Source organism: Colletes gigas, unplaced genomic scaffold (genome assembly GCF_013123115.1).
Source record: "Colletes gigas isolate AHSC1104 unplaced genomic scaffold, ASM1312311v1 Colletes_gigas_Sc00015, whole genome shotgun sequence".
NCBI lineage: Eukaryota > Metazoa > Arthropoda > Insecta > Hymenoptera > Colletidae > Colletes > Colletes gigas.
The window spans coordinates 2,118,470-2,140,318 of record NW_025106644.1 but is presented as its reverse complement, the minus strand read 5'-3'; the positions used below and the strand labels follow the sequence as shown (position 1 = coordinate 2,140,318).

At 33.0% G+C, this 21,849-nt stretch overlaps 1 protein-coding gene across 2 annotated transcripts in view; it reads left to right on the top strand.

Annotated features, from left to right (window-relative positions):
- The window catches only part of LOC122400008 (cysteine-rich motor neuron 1 protein), a 653,650-nt gene that overhangs the window by 115,799 nt on the left and 516,002 nt on the right, over positions 1–21,849 (top strand). For both annotated transcript variants that reach the window (XM_043401167.1, XM_043401166.1), the window contains exon 5: positions 13,678–13,722. In XM_043401167.1, the coding sequence (XP_043257102.1) occupies positions 13,678–13,722 (45 nt within the window). The remainder of the gene's footprint in view (positions 1–13,677; positions 13,723–21,849) is intronic.

The window sequence follows — 21,849 nt, the reverse complement described above, 5'->3', positions numbered from 1 at the left end:
AAACTAGAAAGATTCCAATATGGCCGACCACTTACATGGCGTGAATGGGTCGACTCGTGATTTATTATATTAAAATAAGGCTATAGGGGCAAGTATTACTCGAAAATTATGTTGGAAATTGCTATATTTATAGGAACAAAGGTATAATAATAGAAAAATCTTGAATTAAATGCTCTAAAACTCACTAAACGTTAGTTTGAAGAAACTAGAAAGATTCCAATATGGCTGACAACTCGTATCGCGTAAATAGTTCAACTCGTGATTTATTATAATGAAATAAGACTGTAGGAGCAAATATTATTCGAAAAGAATATATTGAAATATTATATTTGTAGGAACAAATGTAAAATAATAGAAAGATCTTGCAAACTATAGTTACTATTTAAGATTACACATCTCTCAAGTTACAGCACAGAACATTCTGAAACAAGAAATCCCTTTCATTTCTAAAGAAAATTCTCGTCATGTTTATTGCATCTATCATGCTTACATCATCAAAAAAGAAAAAAGCACGCTATTGTTAGATTCTCATGATGATCGTTGGATTCAACCAACGTATTTACAAAATCAAAAAAGAATAAAGCGAATTATAATAACTGTTTAAGATACCACACCTCTCAGATAGCAGTAGAGGATATTGTAAAATAAGAAATCTTTTTCATTTGTGAAGACAATTCTCATGGTGCTTGATGGATTCAACGTATTCGCAACATTAAAAAAGAAAAAAGCAAACCAAAGTTAGTATTTAAGATACCACACCTCTCAGGTTGCAGTTTATATCATTGTGAAGACAAAAGTTCCCTTTATTTTTGAAGAAATACCATATTTATAGGAACAGATGTAAAATAATACAAAGATCTTGGATTAAAAGTTCTGAAAGTGGCTAAAGAATAGTTTTAAGGAACTAGAAAGATTCCAATATGGCTGACAACTTATATGGCGTATAAAGGGTTCACCTCGTAATTTATTATATTGAAATAAGTCTACAGAAGCTAGTATTATTCGAAAACTGTGTTCAAAACTACTTTATTCATAGGAACAAATGTAAAATAATAGAAAGATTTTGAATTAAATGCTCTGAAACTGACTAAAGAATAGTTTTAAGGAACTAGAAAGATTCCAATATGGCTGACAACTTATATGGCGTAAATGAGTCGAGTCGTGATTTATTATATTAAAATAAGGCTATAGGAGCAAATATTATTCGAAAAATGTGTTTTAAAATATTATATTAGAAGGAAAAAATGTAAAATAATAGAAAGATCTTGCAAACTATAGTTACTATTATACTTATCATGAGTAGAAACTTTCTTCACACTCCACCAAGAATATATTCCACCACAATTCAAATTACACACTTCCATACTATTCAACGATCTCGAACATTCGATAATACCAAAACTTACGCCATCACATTTTTTTATTAGGCCCACACGGCCCCTAAATTAGGTCGAACGAATCGCAAAATATCGTGACGCGAACGAAATAATAAAACCGCCACGAGACCGACAAATGCATCGGAATCGGATTCCCATTAAAATGGCTTTACGTTTTAAACGTACCGCCGAATTGTAACGTATTTCGATAAACAATTTTTAACCAGTGTATCGGTTATTTCGCGAATATTTTTCGCCCGCGGTTATTAATCGGCTCCGCGGAGCACGATCGAGCGAAACGGCGGGGTAATTTCCATCGTATTTACCAGAATTCAACAAACGTTCCCGTATCCCCGTCGCCATTAGAAGATATTAATACCACTTCCATCGTACGAGGACCGAGTTGAACAGTGTTGGATCGACTTTACAACAACTTCAGTTTCAGTTTATATTAGCCTATTGCTTCTCGGTTTCATTTCCTGCCGCTCCGCGTCGAGTCTGTCCACGTACGAAACTAACTTCGTAGCTAATCGATGCGTGCTTAGATTGCCCAAAACGTTCCCATTAAACAAAATACACACTGTCGTTCATCGTAACATCGATTCGACGAATTAATTGCTTCTTAACGAGTCGGGGAAACGGGTTTTAATATTTTGCCACCGTAAATCGTTTAGGAAGAAAAAAAAAAGTCAGTGGAAACGACTCCAACGCTGGTATAAATATTCCTGAACCACTCGTGATTTATGTCTCGGATCATTATCCTGGTTGAATTTAAAAGTGTAACGAGCGTTCGTGTCGGTAGCACGTTTTATTAAATTCTACGCGGCCGGTGAAACGCGCCCTCAAACTATGTATCCGATTTCCGCTATCGTGCTTTATGGGGTTGCGGGGTCCGAGTTATTTTATTTCTAGTTCTTGGCTCCAGTTTACGTAGCGCCATTTTTCTTCTATCGGTACCGAAACGCGTCGAATTTACTTTCGTCCACGGCCGGCATTATTCCGGCACGTTTGTTCTTTAAAACCACCGCGGCACGGCGAGCATTAATCTTTTCCCGCGATTTACTTCATTTATGCACGGGTGTTTACGAGCCACCAGCTTTGCTGCATTCCTTTTAATACTTGGGAACCTCTGTTCGGACGTGGTTTTCATAAAAACTATTCTTTGGGGAATTTTTAGAATATTTTTTATTATTTCGTATTTATCGCCGTTGATATTTGTTACTGTAGTTCTGTTTTTATATAATAAGTCATGGCTTGGTCCATTTATGCGATGTGAAAGTTGTCAGCCATCTTGGGATTCGTCTAGAGTCTTAAAACTATTATTTAGTCAGTTTCAGAACATCTAATTCAAGATCTATGTATTATTTTAGTTTTGTTCCTCTAAATAAAGTAGTTTTGAACATAGTTTTCGAATAATAGTAGCCCACATAGTCTTATTTCAATATTATAAATCACGAGTCGAGCTATTTGCGTGACATGAGGTGTCAGCCATCTTGGAATCTTTCTAGTTTCTTCAAACTAACATTTAGTGAGTTTCAAACCATTTAATTCAAGATCTTTCTATTATTATAACTTTGTTCCTATAAATATTGTAGTTTTGAACATAATTTTCGAGTAATACTTGCCCCTATAGGCATATTTTAATATAATAAATCACGAGTCGACCCATTTACGCCATATAAGTTGTCGGCCATATTGGAATCTTTCTATTTCCTTAAAACTATTTTTCAATCAATTTCATAGCATTTAATTCAAAATCATTGTATTATTTTACATTTGTTCCTATTAATAAAGTAGTTTTGAACACAGTTTTCGAATAATACTTGTTTCTGTAGACTTATTTCAATATAATAAATTACGAGGTGAACCCTTTACACGCCATATAAGTTGTCAGCCATATTGGAATCTTTCTAGTGCTTTAAAACTATTCTTTAGTCAGTTTCAGAACTTTTAATCCAAGATCTTTGTATTATTTTACATCTGTTCCTATAAATATAGTATTTCTTCAAAAATAGAGGGAACTTTTTACTTCACAATGATATAAATTGCAACCTGAGAGGTGTGGTATCTTAAATACTAACTTTGGTTTGCTTTTTTCTTTTTTAATGTTGCGAATACGTTGAATCCATCAAGCACCATGAGAATTGTCTTCACAAATGAAAAAGATTTCTTATTTTACAATATCCTCTACTGCTATTTGAGAGGTTTGGTATCTTAAACAGTTATTATAATTCCCTTTATTCTTTTTTGATTTTGTAAATACGTTGGTTGAATCCAACGATCATCATGAGAATCTAACAATAGTGTGCTTTTTTCTTTTTTGATGTTGCAAGCATGATAGATGCAATAAACATGATGAGAATTTTCTTTAGACATGAAAAGGATATCTTGTTTTAGGATAGTCTGTGCTGTAACTTGAGTGGTGTGGTGTCTTAAATAGTAACTATAGTTTGCAAGATCTTTCTATTATTTTACATTTGTTCCTATAAATAAAGTATTTTAAAACACACTTTTCGAATAATATTTGCTCCTACAGTCTTATTTTATTATAATAAATCACGAGTTGAACTATTTACGCGATACGAGTTGTCAGCCATATTGGAATCTTTCTAGTTACTTAAAACTATTATTCACTCAGTTTCAGTGCATCCAATTCAAGATCTTTCTATTATTTGTCGTATAAATAAGATAATTATGTACCTACATTCCCCATCATACTTGCAGCTATGGTTTTCTTTCAACATAATAAGTTAAAACTCCCATTTGCCCAATGTAAATAAATCGTTAGTTACTTTCGGCTTTGGGTCTCGTTCTCCCACGAAACGTTTTACCAGAATTTTGTTGCAACGCATTAACATAGAAATGTAAAGTTTATGTTCGCATACAAAGATAATTCGGGCTGATTTATCGGAACGAATACACCGAATGTACATTTTGCACTCGGATATTTCACGCTAAAATTGAACATTATCCCCTCGACGTGCGAGAACTATATGAATTAAATAAATACATTCTACGGTGAACAAATACATTAAGTAATATACGAATTAAATAAATGAACGTTTCGTTAACGATATCCGAATATTAATGCTCGTAATCCACGCTCGCCATCGTTTCGACTCGTTTTTGCAACAACTTTCGCCATCCATCGTCGATTATTATCGCGCAATGGCGACAAATACGTTCGACGGGAGAGTATCCAACTTTCGAACCCTTCGAAGTATTTCTGCTTTTCGATGGTGGTTGTAAAACACGAGGGATACGAAGTTTTCTCGTTCGTGCAAAAGAATCGAACGGGGGACATAAATGTTTTCGACCCTCTCGGTTCTCTGGCGACGGAGAGTCGAGAATCGTATCGGCGGGAAAGGCTCGCGTCAGGAGAATCGGTTGAATCGAAGGGATCCCTCGATTCCCCAGCACCCTTAGGAATTTCTTAGGCTCGTTTCTGTACATAAGCACTCCTCTCACGTCGCGGATCCAATCACTCTTTGCCTCGATGATACTGGGAAACATCGTAATGTCGCGTCGCGCCAGAACTGCTTGCTTCGCTGGCTTTACAGAACACTTTGGAACCGTCTTCTACACGCACAATCCACCACACAAAGAGGATTATCAAAGTGCAAGGGAAACTCTTTAAAACAGGAAATAAATCACTAAAATATACGAGTCGAAATGTATGGGGTTGTGAAGAGAATAATGGAAAGGAAATTAAATGTTCTGAAAATGACTAAAAGTTAGTTTTAAGGAACTAAGAAAGATTCCAATATGGCTGACAAGTTATATGACGTGACTGTTTCACTTCGTGACTTATTATATTGAAATAAGACTGTAGTGGCAAATATTTATCGAAAACTGGTGTTTTAAAATACTATATCTATTGGAACAAATGTAAAATAATACAAAAATCTTGAATTAAATGTTATGAAACTGACTAAATGTTAGTTTTAAGGAACTAGAAAGATGCCAATATGGCTGACAAGTTATATGACGTAAATAGTTCACCTCGCAATTTACTGTATTGAAATAGGTCTATAGAAGCAAGTATTATTCAAAAAGTATAATTTAAAATACTTTATTTATAGGAACAAATGTAAAATGATGGAAAAATCGTGAATATAATGTTCTGAAACTGACTAAATGTTAGTTTTAAGATAACTAGAAAAATTCCAATATGGCTGACAAGTTATATGGCGTAAATAGTCAACTCGTAAGTTACTGTATTGAAATAAGTCTATAGAAGCAAGTATTATTCGAAAACTATGTTCAAAACTACTCTATTTATAGGAACAAAACTAAAATAATACAAAGCTTTCGAATTAAATGTTCTGAAACTGACTAAATAATAGTTTTAAGAAATTTGACAAATTCCAACATGGCTGAGACTTTTGCATCGCTTAAATAGAACAAGCCATGACTTATTATATAAAAACAGAACTACAGTAACAAATATCAACGACGATAAATACAAAATAATAAATAAAATATAAATAAAAGATAAAATAATGAATAAAACTCTCCACCTCGTAAGTTACTGTATTGAAATAAGTCTATAGAAGCCAGTATTACTTGAAAATTATGTTTAAAAATACTTTATTTATAGGAACAAATGTAAAATGATAGAAGGATCTGAAATGAAATGTTCTGAAACTGACTAAATAATAGTTTATTAAATTTATATTTAGTAATTTTAAATAATTTCTTCTTATAAATTAATTCTAATATTATTTGGATTTTCCAAATTACTTTTTCCTTCGACAACTCATATTTATATTAATTTATAATACATGTTGGCTTTTGTTGGTCATTAATTTTGATGGTTGATAACTCATTAATGCTCTGAAACTGACGAAAGAATAGTTTTAAGGAACTAGAAAGATTTCAAGATGGCTGACGTCTCGTATCGCGTAAATGGCTCGACTCGTGATTTATTATATTAAAATAAGGCTATAGGGGCGAGTATTATTCGAAAATTATGGTGGAAATTACTATATTTATAGGAAGAAATGTAAAATGATAGAAAAATCTTGAATTAAATGCTCTAAAACTGACTAAATAATAGTTTTAAGAAACTAGAAAGATTCCAATATGGCTGACAAGTTGTATGACGTAAATGGTTCACTTCGTGACTTATTATGTTGATAAAAGACTATGACAGTAAGTATTATTCGAAAACCATGTTTTAAACTACCATATTTATAGGAACAAATGTAAAATAATTAAATAATTAAATTACTAGGTGCATAAAACTTGTAATCGAAATATCTCCAAAACGAAGATTGTGATGTATCATAACTTCTATTATAACCAGGTATTATAACACCTAATAGCGTTCCAAAAGCGATTCCCACTACCGTACTGTACCCTTGTCAGAATTTTCCACGTACGTCGCGGTGTTTGCCATTAATATTTGCGAACACGTAACTGCTCTTTGCCCTAATCATCGCTGTTACCATTCGCCGCGTTCGTTCGATTTTCGAAATTCCAGACACCGAAACCTTTCACGTTCTTGAAAAAAAAACCGAGTCGAACGAGGCGAAATACGAAGCCGGCGACTCGAAACCGTTTGAAATAACTTTCCATTCGTTGAATATACAAGAAAACGTTTCGGAACGCGATATCGATGCCTTACAGCGCCCCCGTATTGCCTTCGCTTTTTTCTTAAATTTACGTTTTTAGATGCTAAAAACTCGACCGGGGTTTCTTTATGCTGTACAAATATCGTACCTTCGTGTTTGCGCTAAATTTCGAGGCTTCCGCGTGTTCGAGTTACGCAACCCAGTTCGGTATTTCGTAAAGAACAGAAATTAAATTTCCCCGTCCGAAACGAGCGAAAATTTTACATAGAATTTTCCAGTTTTTTTTAAAAATTGCACGAAAATGGGAGTATATTTAGTGTTGGTTCGAGGAATAATGAATTTTAACGGAATAATACGAGCTTCTTGTCTGTTTGGTGACGTTTCTCGAACACGTGCCGTGCCCTGGGGCACGTTTTCGAATTAAATTGAATCCCTCGATCAATAAAACGTCCGTCTAACGACCCAATTATGAAGTTATTGGTCACTGGAGTGTACGAAAGAAGGTATCCCGGTAATCTTATAATAACGTCTACATCCAGCTACCTATCGTACCGATTACGATAAAAGATTAACGAAATATACTGGAATAACGCTCAAATCCTCCACTTTATTAAATCTGGAATTATCTGGATTTTATTTAATAAATTATACCTTCGCTGTGGAAACATTAAGTTTCATTAATACTTAAGAGTGGTGGGAATGTATTGCCCCCTTGTACACGTAAATATTAATAAATAATCGCTTTTAAATGAACGTAAAATAATTTTTTGGATGATATTTACTGCTGAAATTGATCTTACAAATTCATTGATTTTGATTTTTATATTTTAGTGATTTTTGTTTATTGGTTCGAAGAATTTCCTTTAATGGTAGAAAAATTAATCAAAAGATTTTGAATTAAGTGTTTTGAAATTGACTAAAAGTTTGTTTGAAGAAGCTAGAATGATTCCAAGATGGCTGACAACTCGTATCGTGTAAATGGTACAACTCGTGATTTATTGTATTGAAATTAGGCTGTAGAGACAAATTTTATACGAAAAGTGTAGTTTAAAATACTATATTTATTGGAAGAAATGTAAAATGATACAATGATATTGAATTAAATGCTCTGAAAGTGACTAAATGTTAGTTTTAAGGAACTAGAAAGATTCCAATATGGCTGACAAGTTATATGACGTCAATGGTTCACTTCGTGACTTATTATATTAAAATAAGCCTACAGGGGCAAGTATTACTCGAAAATTATGTTCAAAACTACTGTATTTATAGGAACAAATGTAAAATAATAGTAAGATCTTGAATTAAATGCTCTGAAACTGACGAAATGTTAGTTTTAAGAAACTAGAAAGATTCCAATATGGCTGACAAGTTATATGACGTAAATGGTTCACTTCGTGATTTATTCTATTGAAATAAGACTGTAGGAGCAAATATTATTCGAAAATTGTGTTTTCAAATACTATATTTGTAGGAACAAACGTAAACTAATCTTTAAATATCAATTATTTTATTTGAGGTTGATTTTTACCAAATTGGTAAATGGAAATCAACTTTCCTTTGAAGCATTGAAAAATGAATGTACCAATGGAGGATTATGTACATTTTCAAATGATTAAATGGACTTATATTGATACTTAGATTTATTCCATCTTTGCACGAATTTTAAAAAATATTGGAATAATTGTGAATTTGTTTGTAATTATTAAATGGATTCTGAATCCCAATTATTCTACTTAATCTTGATTTTTAAATGAAAATCAACTTTCCATTGGAGCATTTAAAAAATAATAGAAGAACTGGAACGATTCCAAGATGGCTGACAATTCGTATCGCGTAAGTGACTCGACTCGTAATTTATTATATTAAAATAAGCCTATAGGGGCAAATATTAATCGAAAATTATGTTCAAAACTACTATATTTATAGGAACAAACGTAAAATAACAGTAAGATCTTGAATTAAATATTCTGAAACAGATTAAATGTCAGTTTTAAGGAACTAGAAAGATTCCAATATGGCTGACAACTTATATGACGTAAATGGTTCACATCATGACTTATTATATTGAAATAAGCCTGTAGTGGCAAATATTATTCCAAAAATATGTTTTAAAATACTATATTTGTAGGAACATACGTAAAATAATACAAAAATCTTAAATTAAATGCTCTGAAACAGACTAAATGTTAGTTTCAAGGAACTAGAAGGATTTCAATATGGCTGACACGTCATATGGCGTAAATAGTTCACCTCGTAAGTTACTGTATTGAAATAAGTCTATAGAAGCAAGTATTATTCAAAAACTGTGTTCCAAACCACTTTATTTAAAGGAACAAATGTAAAATAATAAAATAATACAATAATTCAATTACTAGATACATACAAAACTCGAAATAAAAATATCTAGAAAACGAAGGGCCACTATGAAGGAACCTACTACAGTTTTTTCATACTAGGTATTATAACTGGTACGTACTATCGTTTCAAACACAATTTCCACTATCGTAGGGTTCCCTTCTGAGTATCCCTGTGACCACTTCCGGATAACTTCGCGTTTGTTTAGGATCCAGCTTGGTTGATCCATTACTGCTGAAATTTATCTCACAAATACATGGATTTTGACTTTTATATTTTAGTGATTTGATTATTGTTTCGAAGTATTTCCTTCGATAATAGAAAAGTTAATAAAAAGATCTTGAATGGAATTCCAAGATGGCTGACAACTCGTATCGCGTAAGTGAGACAACTCGTGATTTATTATATGGAAATAAGACTATGGAGGCAAGTATTACTCGAAAATTATGTACAAAACTACTGTATTTATAAGAACAAATGTAAAATAGTAGTAAGATCTTGAATTAAATGCTCTGAAACTCACTAAACGTTAGTTTAAAGAAACTAGAAAGATTGCAAGATGGCTGACACCTCACATCGCGTAAATTGGTCGACTCGAGATTTATTCTATTGAAATAAGACTGTAGGACCAAATATAATTTGAAAACTATGTTTTAAAATACTATATTTGTAGGAACAAACGTAAAATAATTCAAAAATCTTGAATTAAAAGCTCTAAAAGTAACTAAATGTTAGTTTTAAGGAACTAGAAAGATTCCAATATGGCTGACAAGTTATATGACGTAAATGATTCACTTCGTGACTTATTATGTTGAAATAAGACTGTAATGGCATATAATATTCGAAAACTATGTTTTAAAATACTATATTCGTAGGAACAAACATAAAATAATACAAAAATCTTGAATTAAATGCTCTGAAGCTGACTAAATGTTACTTTCAATGAACTAGAAAGATTCCAATATGGCTGACAACTCGTACGACATAAAGAAACCTACTACGGTTTTTTGATACCAGATACCATATCTGGTATGCACTATCGTTTCAAACGCGATTTCCACTAAGGCAGGATTCCCTTCTGAGTATCCCCGTGGCCACTTCCGGATAACTTCGCGTTTGTTTAGGATCCAGCGTCGATGTTGCGCCTGAATTTACTTCCCATATTAGCCGTTCGGTAATCCATTCGGGTATTTGCATAATAAATGTCCACGGATGGATGATACATCGAGCCGGCCGAGCACGGGTAAACTCGGTAATCTGTAATATATCCGCGCGTACGCGCACATAATGCGCGAAAATGTTTGCAATCTAAGGCTCGAAGATAAAGTATGGCGCTGAGTCGACTCGTAAAGTCGCTCCCGTAGTCTTCCAGGCGTCTTGAAATATTAGGATGTCTCGGCGAGTATTGCGCGTTTTAGTCACTTTGCGTCGGGGTTATTTATCTGGAAAGGGTAATACGGGCACGGTTTATTCCACCGGGGCAGTGGAACGGGGAAAAAAATAAGAAAAAGTTACGTTTCTAGTTAAGTATAAACAACTGTCATTCCTGGAAACTTTATGCCCCTCGAGTTTATTCGTACTCCGGGGCTGGGGGGTCTGTTAGGCGAAGCAGCGCGAAATTGTGCGTTCGTATGTTTCGCGGGGACTCTTCAGACTTGTACGTCTAGTAATTTACAGGGATTTTAGGAGTTTTTTTTCGCCCTCTGGGGAAATAATTAATTTGTTTGAAGGATGTTCTCATAGTTGTGATCTTGAATTTTAATTTGTGGGGAAATTTATTTTAGTGGCTAGTGAAATATTGCAGGGGAAGTACGTTTTTGTAGATGGTTAGCAGACTAAATATAGTAATATTTAATTTATTTTTTTTTTTCGTTATTATTGTAGGAATTTTAGTTTTAGTTTATTTTAATTTAATTTCTGCCATAATTTAGTTTACTTTATATCTTCCTATGAATTGTACTTTTTTTTGTAGTTTCAATTTAATTTCTGTTTTATTTTAAGTTAGCTTACTCTATTTCACTATATGAATTTTAATTTTTTTTTAGTTTTACTTTATTTCAATTTAATGACTTTTATATTGTAGTTTATTTTATATCATTCTATGAATTTTACTGCTTTTTTAGTTTCAGTCAGTTTCAATTTAATTTCTGTTTTATTTTAGGTTAGCTTACTTTATTCCACTAAATGAATTTTAATTTTATTTTACTTTCACTTTATTCGACATTCTAATAATAATACTTCTAATTCTTAGTTCCAAGTAAATCTAAAACCTCAAGGTGAACCTAAAAATTGAAGCACAGAATATTTCCTAAAAAAACTTAGAAATCTCTCAATCCCACCTACACATTCATCCCACGCACGAAAATTTATTCTCCCAGTTTCGATACCCACGGTCCTCGCGGGACGATAGTTTTAATAAATCAAGGTTTCCAAACTGCACGAAACTTTATCCAGGACAGTCACGCGTTATTAACGGTTTCCGGGATCGAAATTTGTAATTCTGCAAAAACCCTCTCAAAGATTCTCTGTGATCATTAAGTGGACTCTCAATCCCTATTGTTCTACTTAATGTTTATTTTTAAATGGAAATCAACTTTGGAGCATTTAAAAAATAATAGAAGAATAGTTTTAAGGAATTGGAACGATCTCAAGATGGCTGACAATTCGTATTGCGCAAATGAGTCGACTCGCGATTTATTATATTAAAATAAGACTATAGGAGCAAATATTATTCGAAAAGTATGTTTTAAAATACTTTATTTATAGGAACAAATGCAATATAATAGAAACATCGTAAATTAAATGTTCTAAAACTGACAAAATGTTAGTTTTAAGGCACTAGAAAGATTCCAAGATGGCTGACACCTCACATCGCGTTAATGGTTCACTTCGTGACTTATTATATTAAAATAAGCCTATAGAGGCAAGTATTACTCGAAAATTATGTTCAAAACTACTGTATTTATAGGAACAAATGCAAAATAATCGAATGATCGTGAATTATATGTTCTGAAACTGACTAAACCTTTGTTTGAAAAAACTAGAAAGATTCCAATATGGCTGACAACTTATATGACGTAAATGGCTCGACTCGTGATTTATTATAGTAAAATAAGCCTATAGGGGCAAGTATTACTCGAAAATTATGTTCAAAACTACTGTATTTATAGGAACAAATGCAAAATAATAGTAAGATCTTGAATTAAATGCTCTGAAATTCACTAAATGTTAGTTTGAAGAAACTAGAAAGATTCCAAGATGGCTGACAACTCATATGACGTAAATGGCTCGACTCGTGATTTATTATATTAAAATAAGCCTATAGGGGCAAGTATTACTCGAAAATTATGTTCAAAACTACTGTATTTATAGGAACAAATGCAAAATAATAGTAAGATCTTGAATTAAATGCTCTGAAATTCACTAAATGTTAGTTTGAAGAAACTAGAAAGATTCCAAGATGGCTGACAACTCATATGACGTAAATGGCTCGACTCGTGATTTATTATATTAAAATAAGCCTATAGGGGCAAGTATTACTCGAAAATTATGTTCAAAACTACTGTATTTATAGGAACAAATGCAAAATAATAGAAAGATCGTGAATTAAATGCTCTGAAACCCACTAAACGTTAGTTTGAAGAAACTAGAAAGATTCCAAGATGGCTGACAACTCATATGACGTAAATGGCTCGACTCGTGATTTATTATATTAAAATAAGCCTATAGGAGCAAATATTACTCGAAAATTATGTTAAAAACTCCTGTATTTATAGGAACAAATGCAAAATAATAGTAAGATCTTGAATTAAATGCTCTGAAACTCACTAAACGTTAGTTTTAAGAAACGAGAAAGATTCCAATATGGCTGACAACTCATACAACGTAAATATCTCAACTCGTGATTTATTACATTAAAATAAGCCTATAGCATCAAGTATTATTCGAAAACTATGTTCGAAACTACCACATTTGTAGGAACAAATATAAAATAATTAAATAGGATTACATAAATGTTCAAATAACTGCCTTAACATATATTAATACTCTGATTTTCTCCAAATTATTCCACCCTTGCACGAATTTTAAAAAATTTACGAATAATTTTGTATTTGTTATTACTATCAGTCGGATTGGGAAATTTGTAATTCTGAAAACGCTCGCGAGGATTCTCGATGAACGATTTACTTTGATTCGCAGCAGCGGAATGCTCGCGTCCGTTTAATTGCGTCGTTTGTTCGGGCGATCGTCTCGTTACGTAATCTAATGAAGCGCGTTAAGGAGGGTGGAAAATAACGGTTAATTGATTTGCGTCTAGCACCTTCCGCCCAAGCTACGGCGAGGCTGATGCTGATAAACTTCTGTTTCAGATGACCTCTTTAGTTCCGGAGACACGGCCGCCGACGACACCGAAGGTGAGTCACTTTCAGTCAATTTCGAAAGTTCCCCGGGAACCTGGAGTTTTAATTGAGTGTGTTTAGTATTCATCAGCGATCGAGTTTGAGGGATTAAAGTGAAATTACGCCGGGCGTGTTTGGCGTTTCGTTAACGAACCGACTCTGATTCGAATCGTTCGTACTTTTATCGGGTGGGCGACTCGTCGTTTTCGTCAGTGACGAGGATATTTCGTTCCTCGTGCAGAATCGAGAAGATAAAGGGGAAATCACGGTTCCTTTTAACCCTTAGGTCTCTCAAGTGAATTATTTCTCTCAATATTGATTTTTAACAAATTGGTAAATGGAAATCAACTCTCCTTTGAAGCATTTAAAAAATAATAGAACAGTTTTGAAGAACTGGAACGATTCCAAGATGGCTGACAATTCGTGTTGCGTAAATGAGTCGACTCGTGATTTATTATATTAAAATAAGCCTATAGAGGCAAGTATTACTCGAAAATTATGTTCAAAACTACTGTATTTATAGGAACAAAGGTAAAATAATAGTAAGATCTTGGATTAAATGCTCTGAAATTCACTAAACGTTAGTTTGAAGAAACTAGAAAGATTCCAAGATGGTTGACAACTCATATCGCGTAAATGGCTCGACTCGTGATTTATTATATTAAAATAAGCCTATAGAGGCAAGTATTACTCGAAAATTATGTTCAAAACTACTGTATTTATAGGAACAAAGGTAAAATAATAGTAAGATCTTGGATTAAATGCTTTGAAACTCACTAAACGTTAGTTTGAAGAAACTAGAAAGATTCCAATATGGCTGACAACTCGTGTCGCGTAAATGGTTCACTTCGTGACTTAGTATATTGAAATAAGACTGTAGGAGCAAATATTATTCGAAAAGTGTGTTTTAAAATACTATATTTATAGGAACAAATGTAAAATAATTAAATAATTCAATTACTAGGTGCATACAAAACTTGTAACCGTATATCTCGAGAACAAAGGCCCATTTTAATGTATTATAACTTGTATTATAATCATTTATTATAAGTTACACCCACTAGCGTTTCAAAAGTGATTCTTCTTGAACCTAAAAATAATAAACCAATGGAAGATTACATAAATTTTTAAATAATTTCATCGACGTACATTGAACAATTATTAAGGTTTAAATCAATACTCAGATTTTCTCCACTTCGTTACATCTTTGCACAAATTTTTAAAAATTAAAAACATATTTTTTAAATCGTAAATTTTGTTTGAGATTATTTGTATGATATTTTCCTGTGACGTTGACTTCCGGTTCGTAGGCGTTGTTAATTTAGAATAATAAATTGAAATTTATCCCCGGTTTGGCTTCACGGCTCGGGATTCTGTAACATTTTTCTGTTCGTTTCTCTGTTTCCTGCTCATCGATCGACGTTTATTAATATCGTCGATGAAAACCGGTTGTTTCTCGTCCGTCAATATCGTGTATCCAATAATATGTTTGATAACCCGCGATCGTTTCGCGTGTGCATCAAGGGGAGCATGGAAAAACTTTTTTCCCCCCACCGCGTAATTGGTGTAACACCAATAATTTCCAATCAACGTCGTTGTGCGCGTATATTACAGTCCCAATAAGCGTCTGTGGAATTTTCAAAACGATCCTAGAAAATGGCTCTTCGAAATATTTAATACACTCTAAACCAAAAAAAGTCGATTTTTTGGAATTAAAAATAATTTAACGAATAACGAAATTTTATTTGAAGCTCGGTTAGGAGTAAAAATTATTTTTAAACATTTAAATATTAAATATTGGGTATCATTTGACGATCGTTAATGCATTCACTGTCTGTGATCCATATATGGGTCACACCACCGTGCTATTGGATACGACGCCGAGAGATTGGACAGTGAACGCGTTAATTGTATTTCGCCGAATAAGCGTCTGGGGAATTTTCAAGGCGATCCTAGAAAATGGCTCTTCGAAATATTTAACACACTCTAAACCAAAAAAAGTCGATTTTTCTGAATTAAAAATAAATTAACAAATAAAGTATTTTAATTGGAAGCTTGGTTAGGGGAAAAAATTATTTTAAAATATTTAAATATTAAATATTTGGTATCATTTGACGATCGTTAATGCATTCACTGCCTGTGATCCATATGTGGGTCACACCACCGTGGTATTGAATACGACGCTGAGAAATTGGACAGTGAACGCGTTAATTGCATTTCGAATCAACGTCGTTGTGCACGTATATTACAGCCCCAATAAGCGTCTGGGGAATTTTCAAAACGATCCTAGAAAATGGCTCTTCGAAATATTTAATACACTCTAAACCAAAAAAAAGTCGATTTTTCTGAATTAAAAATAATTTAACAAATCACGAATTTTTATTTGAAGCTTGGTTAGGAGAAAATATTATTTTTAAACATTTAAATATTGAATATTGCGTACCATTTGACGATCGTTAACGCATTCACTGTCTGTGATCCGTATATGGGTCATACCACTGTGCTATTGGATACGACGCTGAGAGATTGGACAGCGAACGCGTTAATTGTATTGTGGTTCGCAAATATTGAACGTGGTATGGTATTACATGTAAACACGAGTAGAGCAAATATAACAATAAATGAATGTGGTTTTTGTGTCCACGGAAAAAGTCTGGCGGGCAATGATTCTTCGTGCAAAGGTAAACGAAAAATGCGCACAGTTTTTGCTACGTTTTCGAGAAATTCTGTTTGTTATTTGATATAGATATTTTTAGTAGAAACGATACTTCGTGTGTCCGGTCGATGTATAAGATTTTACTTTTATCGAAATTGGGTGTTTCTTTGTATCTACAAAACAAAAAAAGAAAAAAAAAATTGTACTTATTTAAGATAACAAAACTCTCAGTATAGGATATTTTGAAATGAAAAATTCATTTTATTTTTGAAGAAAATTCTCATTTTGAAGTGAAAAAATGATAAAATTTTCCTCGAAAGACACTATTAAGAAATTATTCCATCACGAGTTGAATTATACACTTTATTCTTCGATTTTGGATTGCATAAAATTTTATTTTAAATAAAAATGGTAATTCTTTGATTAAAACTATATCGAAAATGTCTAATAAAATTATTTAATACTTCTTTTCAGAGAAAATCTTTAAGTTTCCAAAAAAAATATTTGCTTATCCTGAAAATTTAAAAAATTTTAAATTTTCTACTTTTGAAATATTATCGACATACAAAACAGTAAGATAGACGAAATATAAATAATACAATGGCCACTGTTTGTGTTTACAAACGCTGAAAAAAAGGCAGAAGTGGCTCCGCGTATAAAATACGAAAAATCGATTTCCCCGAAAACAGAGCCCCCGGGCGAAAATATTCTATCCCGAATTTTCGACTTTTTTTTTTTACACGAAAAGTCGCTCACTCTTTCTGGCTGAGCGTTTTCAAAAGGGTTATATTTTCGCGTTCCGTTTTTCCGTATTTAAGCGCCTGGACGTTTCAAATTTTTGAAGATTTATTCGCTCGAAATTAAAATCGAGAATACTCGAGAGATTTTTAAAAGCTAAGTAATTTATATACAAGGTGTGTCGTGCAATCAGGACCGGTTTGTATCTCGAATTTGATTCGAATAAAATTTCACAGAAGAAATATTGCACGTTACAGGTATTTTTTTTTTTTAAATTAAATCATTTTCTTACGCCAATTAATTTTTTGTGCTTGAAAAATATTTTATGCATTCAAACGCGTAAGCCATCGTCGATATTCTTTTTTGCTTTTCAGGGCAGAAATTTTAATCATTAAAATTTCACTTAACGTCGACGTACTTATTAAAAAAAAAATTTCATCAAAAGATTGCATTGAGGGGGATGTAACGTTTTTTTTTTTTTTATAAATTCATCCGTGCGTTTTTAATCATTGACAGATCGATCGTTTCCAAAGACTTCCTCTTCTCGATCAGCTGTTCGTTTCCATTTAAAAAAAAACTGTTTGAAATTTCTGATTCCAAAGCTGTCGATGCAATTTCTTTCCGGTCGAGAAATTTTAGAAAAATCGAAATAGAGGGGAAAGAGGTTCGTTGAGATGGAATAGAATTCTTTTCGCTATAATGTTTTTTAAATAAAAAAAAAACACTCAAAACACGAGAAACAATTTATGAGACGATTTAACGCTAGAAATACCCACAATTATTTATTTATTTGTAACAAAGATATTAAAATTATAGATACTAAGAGAAATTTATAATGTAATCGAAATAAATGTTTATTTATTTTTTTGTTAAAAAAAACTATGGTCAATTTTCAAAAATTTAACTGAGAAAAATTTTTGTAATTTTTATTGGAAATTTTTAAATGATTTGTAATTTGTTGAAATTACAAAATCATTTGTAATTCATCGAAAATACAAAATTACATATTTGTAATTCATCGAAATTACAAAATTACATATTTGTAATTCATTGAAAATACAAAATTACATATTTGTAATTAATTAAAAATACAAAATCATTAAAATCATTTCGAGCGCTTCTACAGTAGTTTTAGTATAAAAAATTGACAAAATTATACACGAACCTGTTAACAAAAATTCTGACTATACATACTTAAATAAAATTGAGAATGGTACAAAAGAATTTGTGAAAGAATTTTTTTTTCCCCCCCCCCCTCTTCAAGGAGCAAAATTACTTACTTTTATCGGTTTTCGGTTGGAAGCACGTGGGGCGTTTTGGGGGACGTTGGGGCTCGCATAAGCGAGGAATTGAATTACTCTGGGAGACGTTGGAAGCCGTCGCGAGGGTCAGTCGTTCGCATCCACGAGGCGCGAAGGAACTAATTCAATTTGGTAGGCGAGTGCGGTTCGCCTCTTCTTGAACGAGATCGAAAGGGCAACAATGCCCCGGCCCGTGAGAGCTTCTCTTTTTAGGCGGGACGCGTTCACGGATGAGAAAGGACGAAACATCACCGGGAAACGACCGGGGTAACGAAGAAAATTCCCTGCACACCCGCGGGAACGCTAAAACGTCGAGTCTTTTTCGTAGATCTCTGGTCTTTGGCCTCGATAAGAGGTCTGGAAACGCGTGGGGGCGCGTCGATCCCATTTTTTCTTACGGCTGCAACAATTGGGTAGATGGAACTGAAGACCCATAAGACAAAATGACGAATCAAGTAAGTTTAGTTTCAATTTTTTTTATGTTTAACATTTGGATGGAACTGATGATCCTTGAAGGAGTTTTTTCCTGAGGAACGTGGCCTAAGAGTTACTTAGAGAGACGCCATTTTGAAAGTGGACTAATATAGTATTTTAACACTGGTCAGCAGCGTTGAAAATTAGTTATAGAAACTCAGGATTTATCAAACTATGGCTCCCAATATTTATAGTTCAATTTTCTCTTTGAAATTGTAGGCTGGTATTTGTCTTCTATTTGCAATAAATTATTATTGTTCAGAGGCCACAATAGGTCATTCTGGTAGACCACAGACTATCTACCTTTATCTATTTTTTTTGTTGTGACTGCAACAATTGAAAAACTGGAATTGGAGACCCATAAGACATAATGACGAATCAAGTAAGTTTAGTTTCAATTTTTTTTATGTTTAACATTTGGGTGGAATTGATAAGTGGTCCTTGAAGGTATTTTTTTCTGAGGAAAGTGGTCTAAGAGTCACTTAGAGAGACGCCATCTTGAAAGTGGACTAATATAGTATTTTAACACTGGTCAGCAGCGTTGAAAATTAGTTATAGAAACTTAGGATTCATCAAACTATGGCACCCAATTTTTATAGTTCTCTTTGATATTATAGGCTGGTAATTGTCTTCTATTTGCAATGAATTATTATTGTTAAAGAGGGGCTTCAGAGGCCACAGTAGGTCATTTTGATGGACTACAGACTCTATTCACTTTTATCTACTCTTTTCATGACTGCAATAATTGAGAAACTGGAATTGGAGACTTAAAAGAGAAAATGGCGAGTCTAGTAAGTTTAGTTTCAATGTTTTTTATGTTTAACATTTGGGTGGAATTGATGGTCCTTAATGGTATTCTGAGGAAAGTGATCTAAGAGGTATTCAGAGAGACGCCATTTTGAAAGTGAACAACTTGAAGTTGGACAAGTTTACAGGTAGTTATAGAAACTCAGGATTCATCAAACTATGGCTCACAATTTTCATAAATAGTTCAATTTTCCCTTTGAAATTACAGTCTGGTAATTGTCTTCTATTTGCAATCAATTATTATTATTAAAAAGGAGCTTCAGAGGCCACAGTAGGTCTTTTTGATGGACTACAGACTCTATTCACTTTTATTTATTCTTTTTATGACTGCAACAATTGGGTAGATGGAACTGAAGACCCATAAGACAAAATGACGAATCAAGTAAGTTTAGTTTCAATTTTTTTTATGTTTAACATTTGGGTGGAATTGATAAATGTTCCTTGAAGGAATTTTTTTCTGAGGAAAGTGGTCTAAGAGTTACTTAGAGAGACGCCATTTTGAAAGTGGACTAATATAGTATTTTAACACTGGTCATCAGCGTTGAAAATTAGTTATAGAAACTTAGGATTCATCAAACTATGGCACCCAATTTTTATAGTTCTCTTTGATATTATAGGCTGGTAATTGTCTTCTATTTGTAATGAATTATTATTGTTAAAGAGGAGCTTCAGAGGCCACAGTAGGTCATTTTGATGGACTACAGACTCTATTCACTTTTATCTACTCTTTTCATGACTGCAATAATTGAGAAACTGGAATTGGAGACTTAAAAGAGAAAATGGCGAGTCTAGTAAGTTTAGTTTCAATGTTTTTTATGTTTAACATTTGGGTGGAATTGATGGTCCTTAATGGTATTCTGAGGAAAGTGATCTAAGAGGTATTCAGAGAGACGCCATTTTGAAAGTGAACAACTTGAAGTTGGACAAGTTTACAGGTAGTTATAGAAACTCAGGATTCATCAAACTATGGCTCACAATTTTCATAAATAGTTCAATTTTCCCTTTGAAATTACAGTCTGGTAATTGTCTTCTATTTGCAATCAATTATTATTATTAAAAAGGAGCTTCAGAGGCCACAGTAGGTCTTTTTGATGGACTACAGACTCTATTCACTTTTATTTATTCTTTTTATGACTGCAACAATTGGGTAGATGGAACTGAAGACCCATAAGACAAAATGACGAATCAAGTAAGTTTAGTTTCAATTTTTTTTATGTTTAACATTTGGGTGGAATTGATAAATGTTCCTTGAAGGAATTTTTTTCTGAGGAAAGTGGTCTAAGAGTTACTTAGAGAGACGCCATTTTGAAAGTGGACTAATATAGTATTTTAACACTGGTCAGCAGCGTTGAAAATTAGTTATAGAAACTTAGGATTCATCAAACTATGGCACCCAATTTTTATAGTTCTCTTTGATATTATAGGCTGGTAATTGTCTTCTATTTGTAATGAATTATTATTGTTAAAGAGGAGCTTCAGAGGCCACAGTAGGTCATTTTGATGGACTACAGACTCTATTCACTTTTATCTACTCTTTTCATGACTGCAATAATTGAGAAACTGGAATTGGAGACTTAAAAGAGAAAATGGCGAGTCTAGTAAGTTTAGTTTCAATGTTTTTTATGTTTAACATTTGGGTGGAATTGATGGTCCTTAATGGTATTCTGAGGAAAGTGATCTAAGAGGTATTTAGAGAGACGCCATTTTGAAAGTGAACAACTTGAAGTTGGACAAGTTTACAGGTAGTTATAGAAACTCAGGATTCATCAAACTATGGCTCACAATTTTCATAAATAGTTCAATTTTCCCTTTGAAATTACAGTCTGGTAATTGTCTTCTATTTGCAATCAATTATTATTATTAAAAAGGAGCTTCAGAGGCCACAGTAGGTCTTTTTGATGGACTACAGACTCTATTCACTTTTATTTATTCTTTTTATGACTGCAACAATTGGGTAGATGGAACTGAAGACCCATAAGACAAAATGACGAATCAAGTAAGTTTAGTTTCAATTTTTTTTATGTTTAACATTTGGGTGGAATTGATAAGTGGTCCTTGAAGGAATTTTTTTCTGAGGAAAGTGGTCTAAGAGTTACTTAGAGAGACGCCATCTTGAAAGTGGACTAATATAGAATTTTAACACTGGTCAGCAGCGTTGAAAATTAG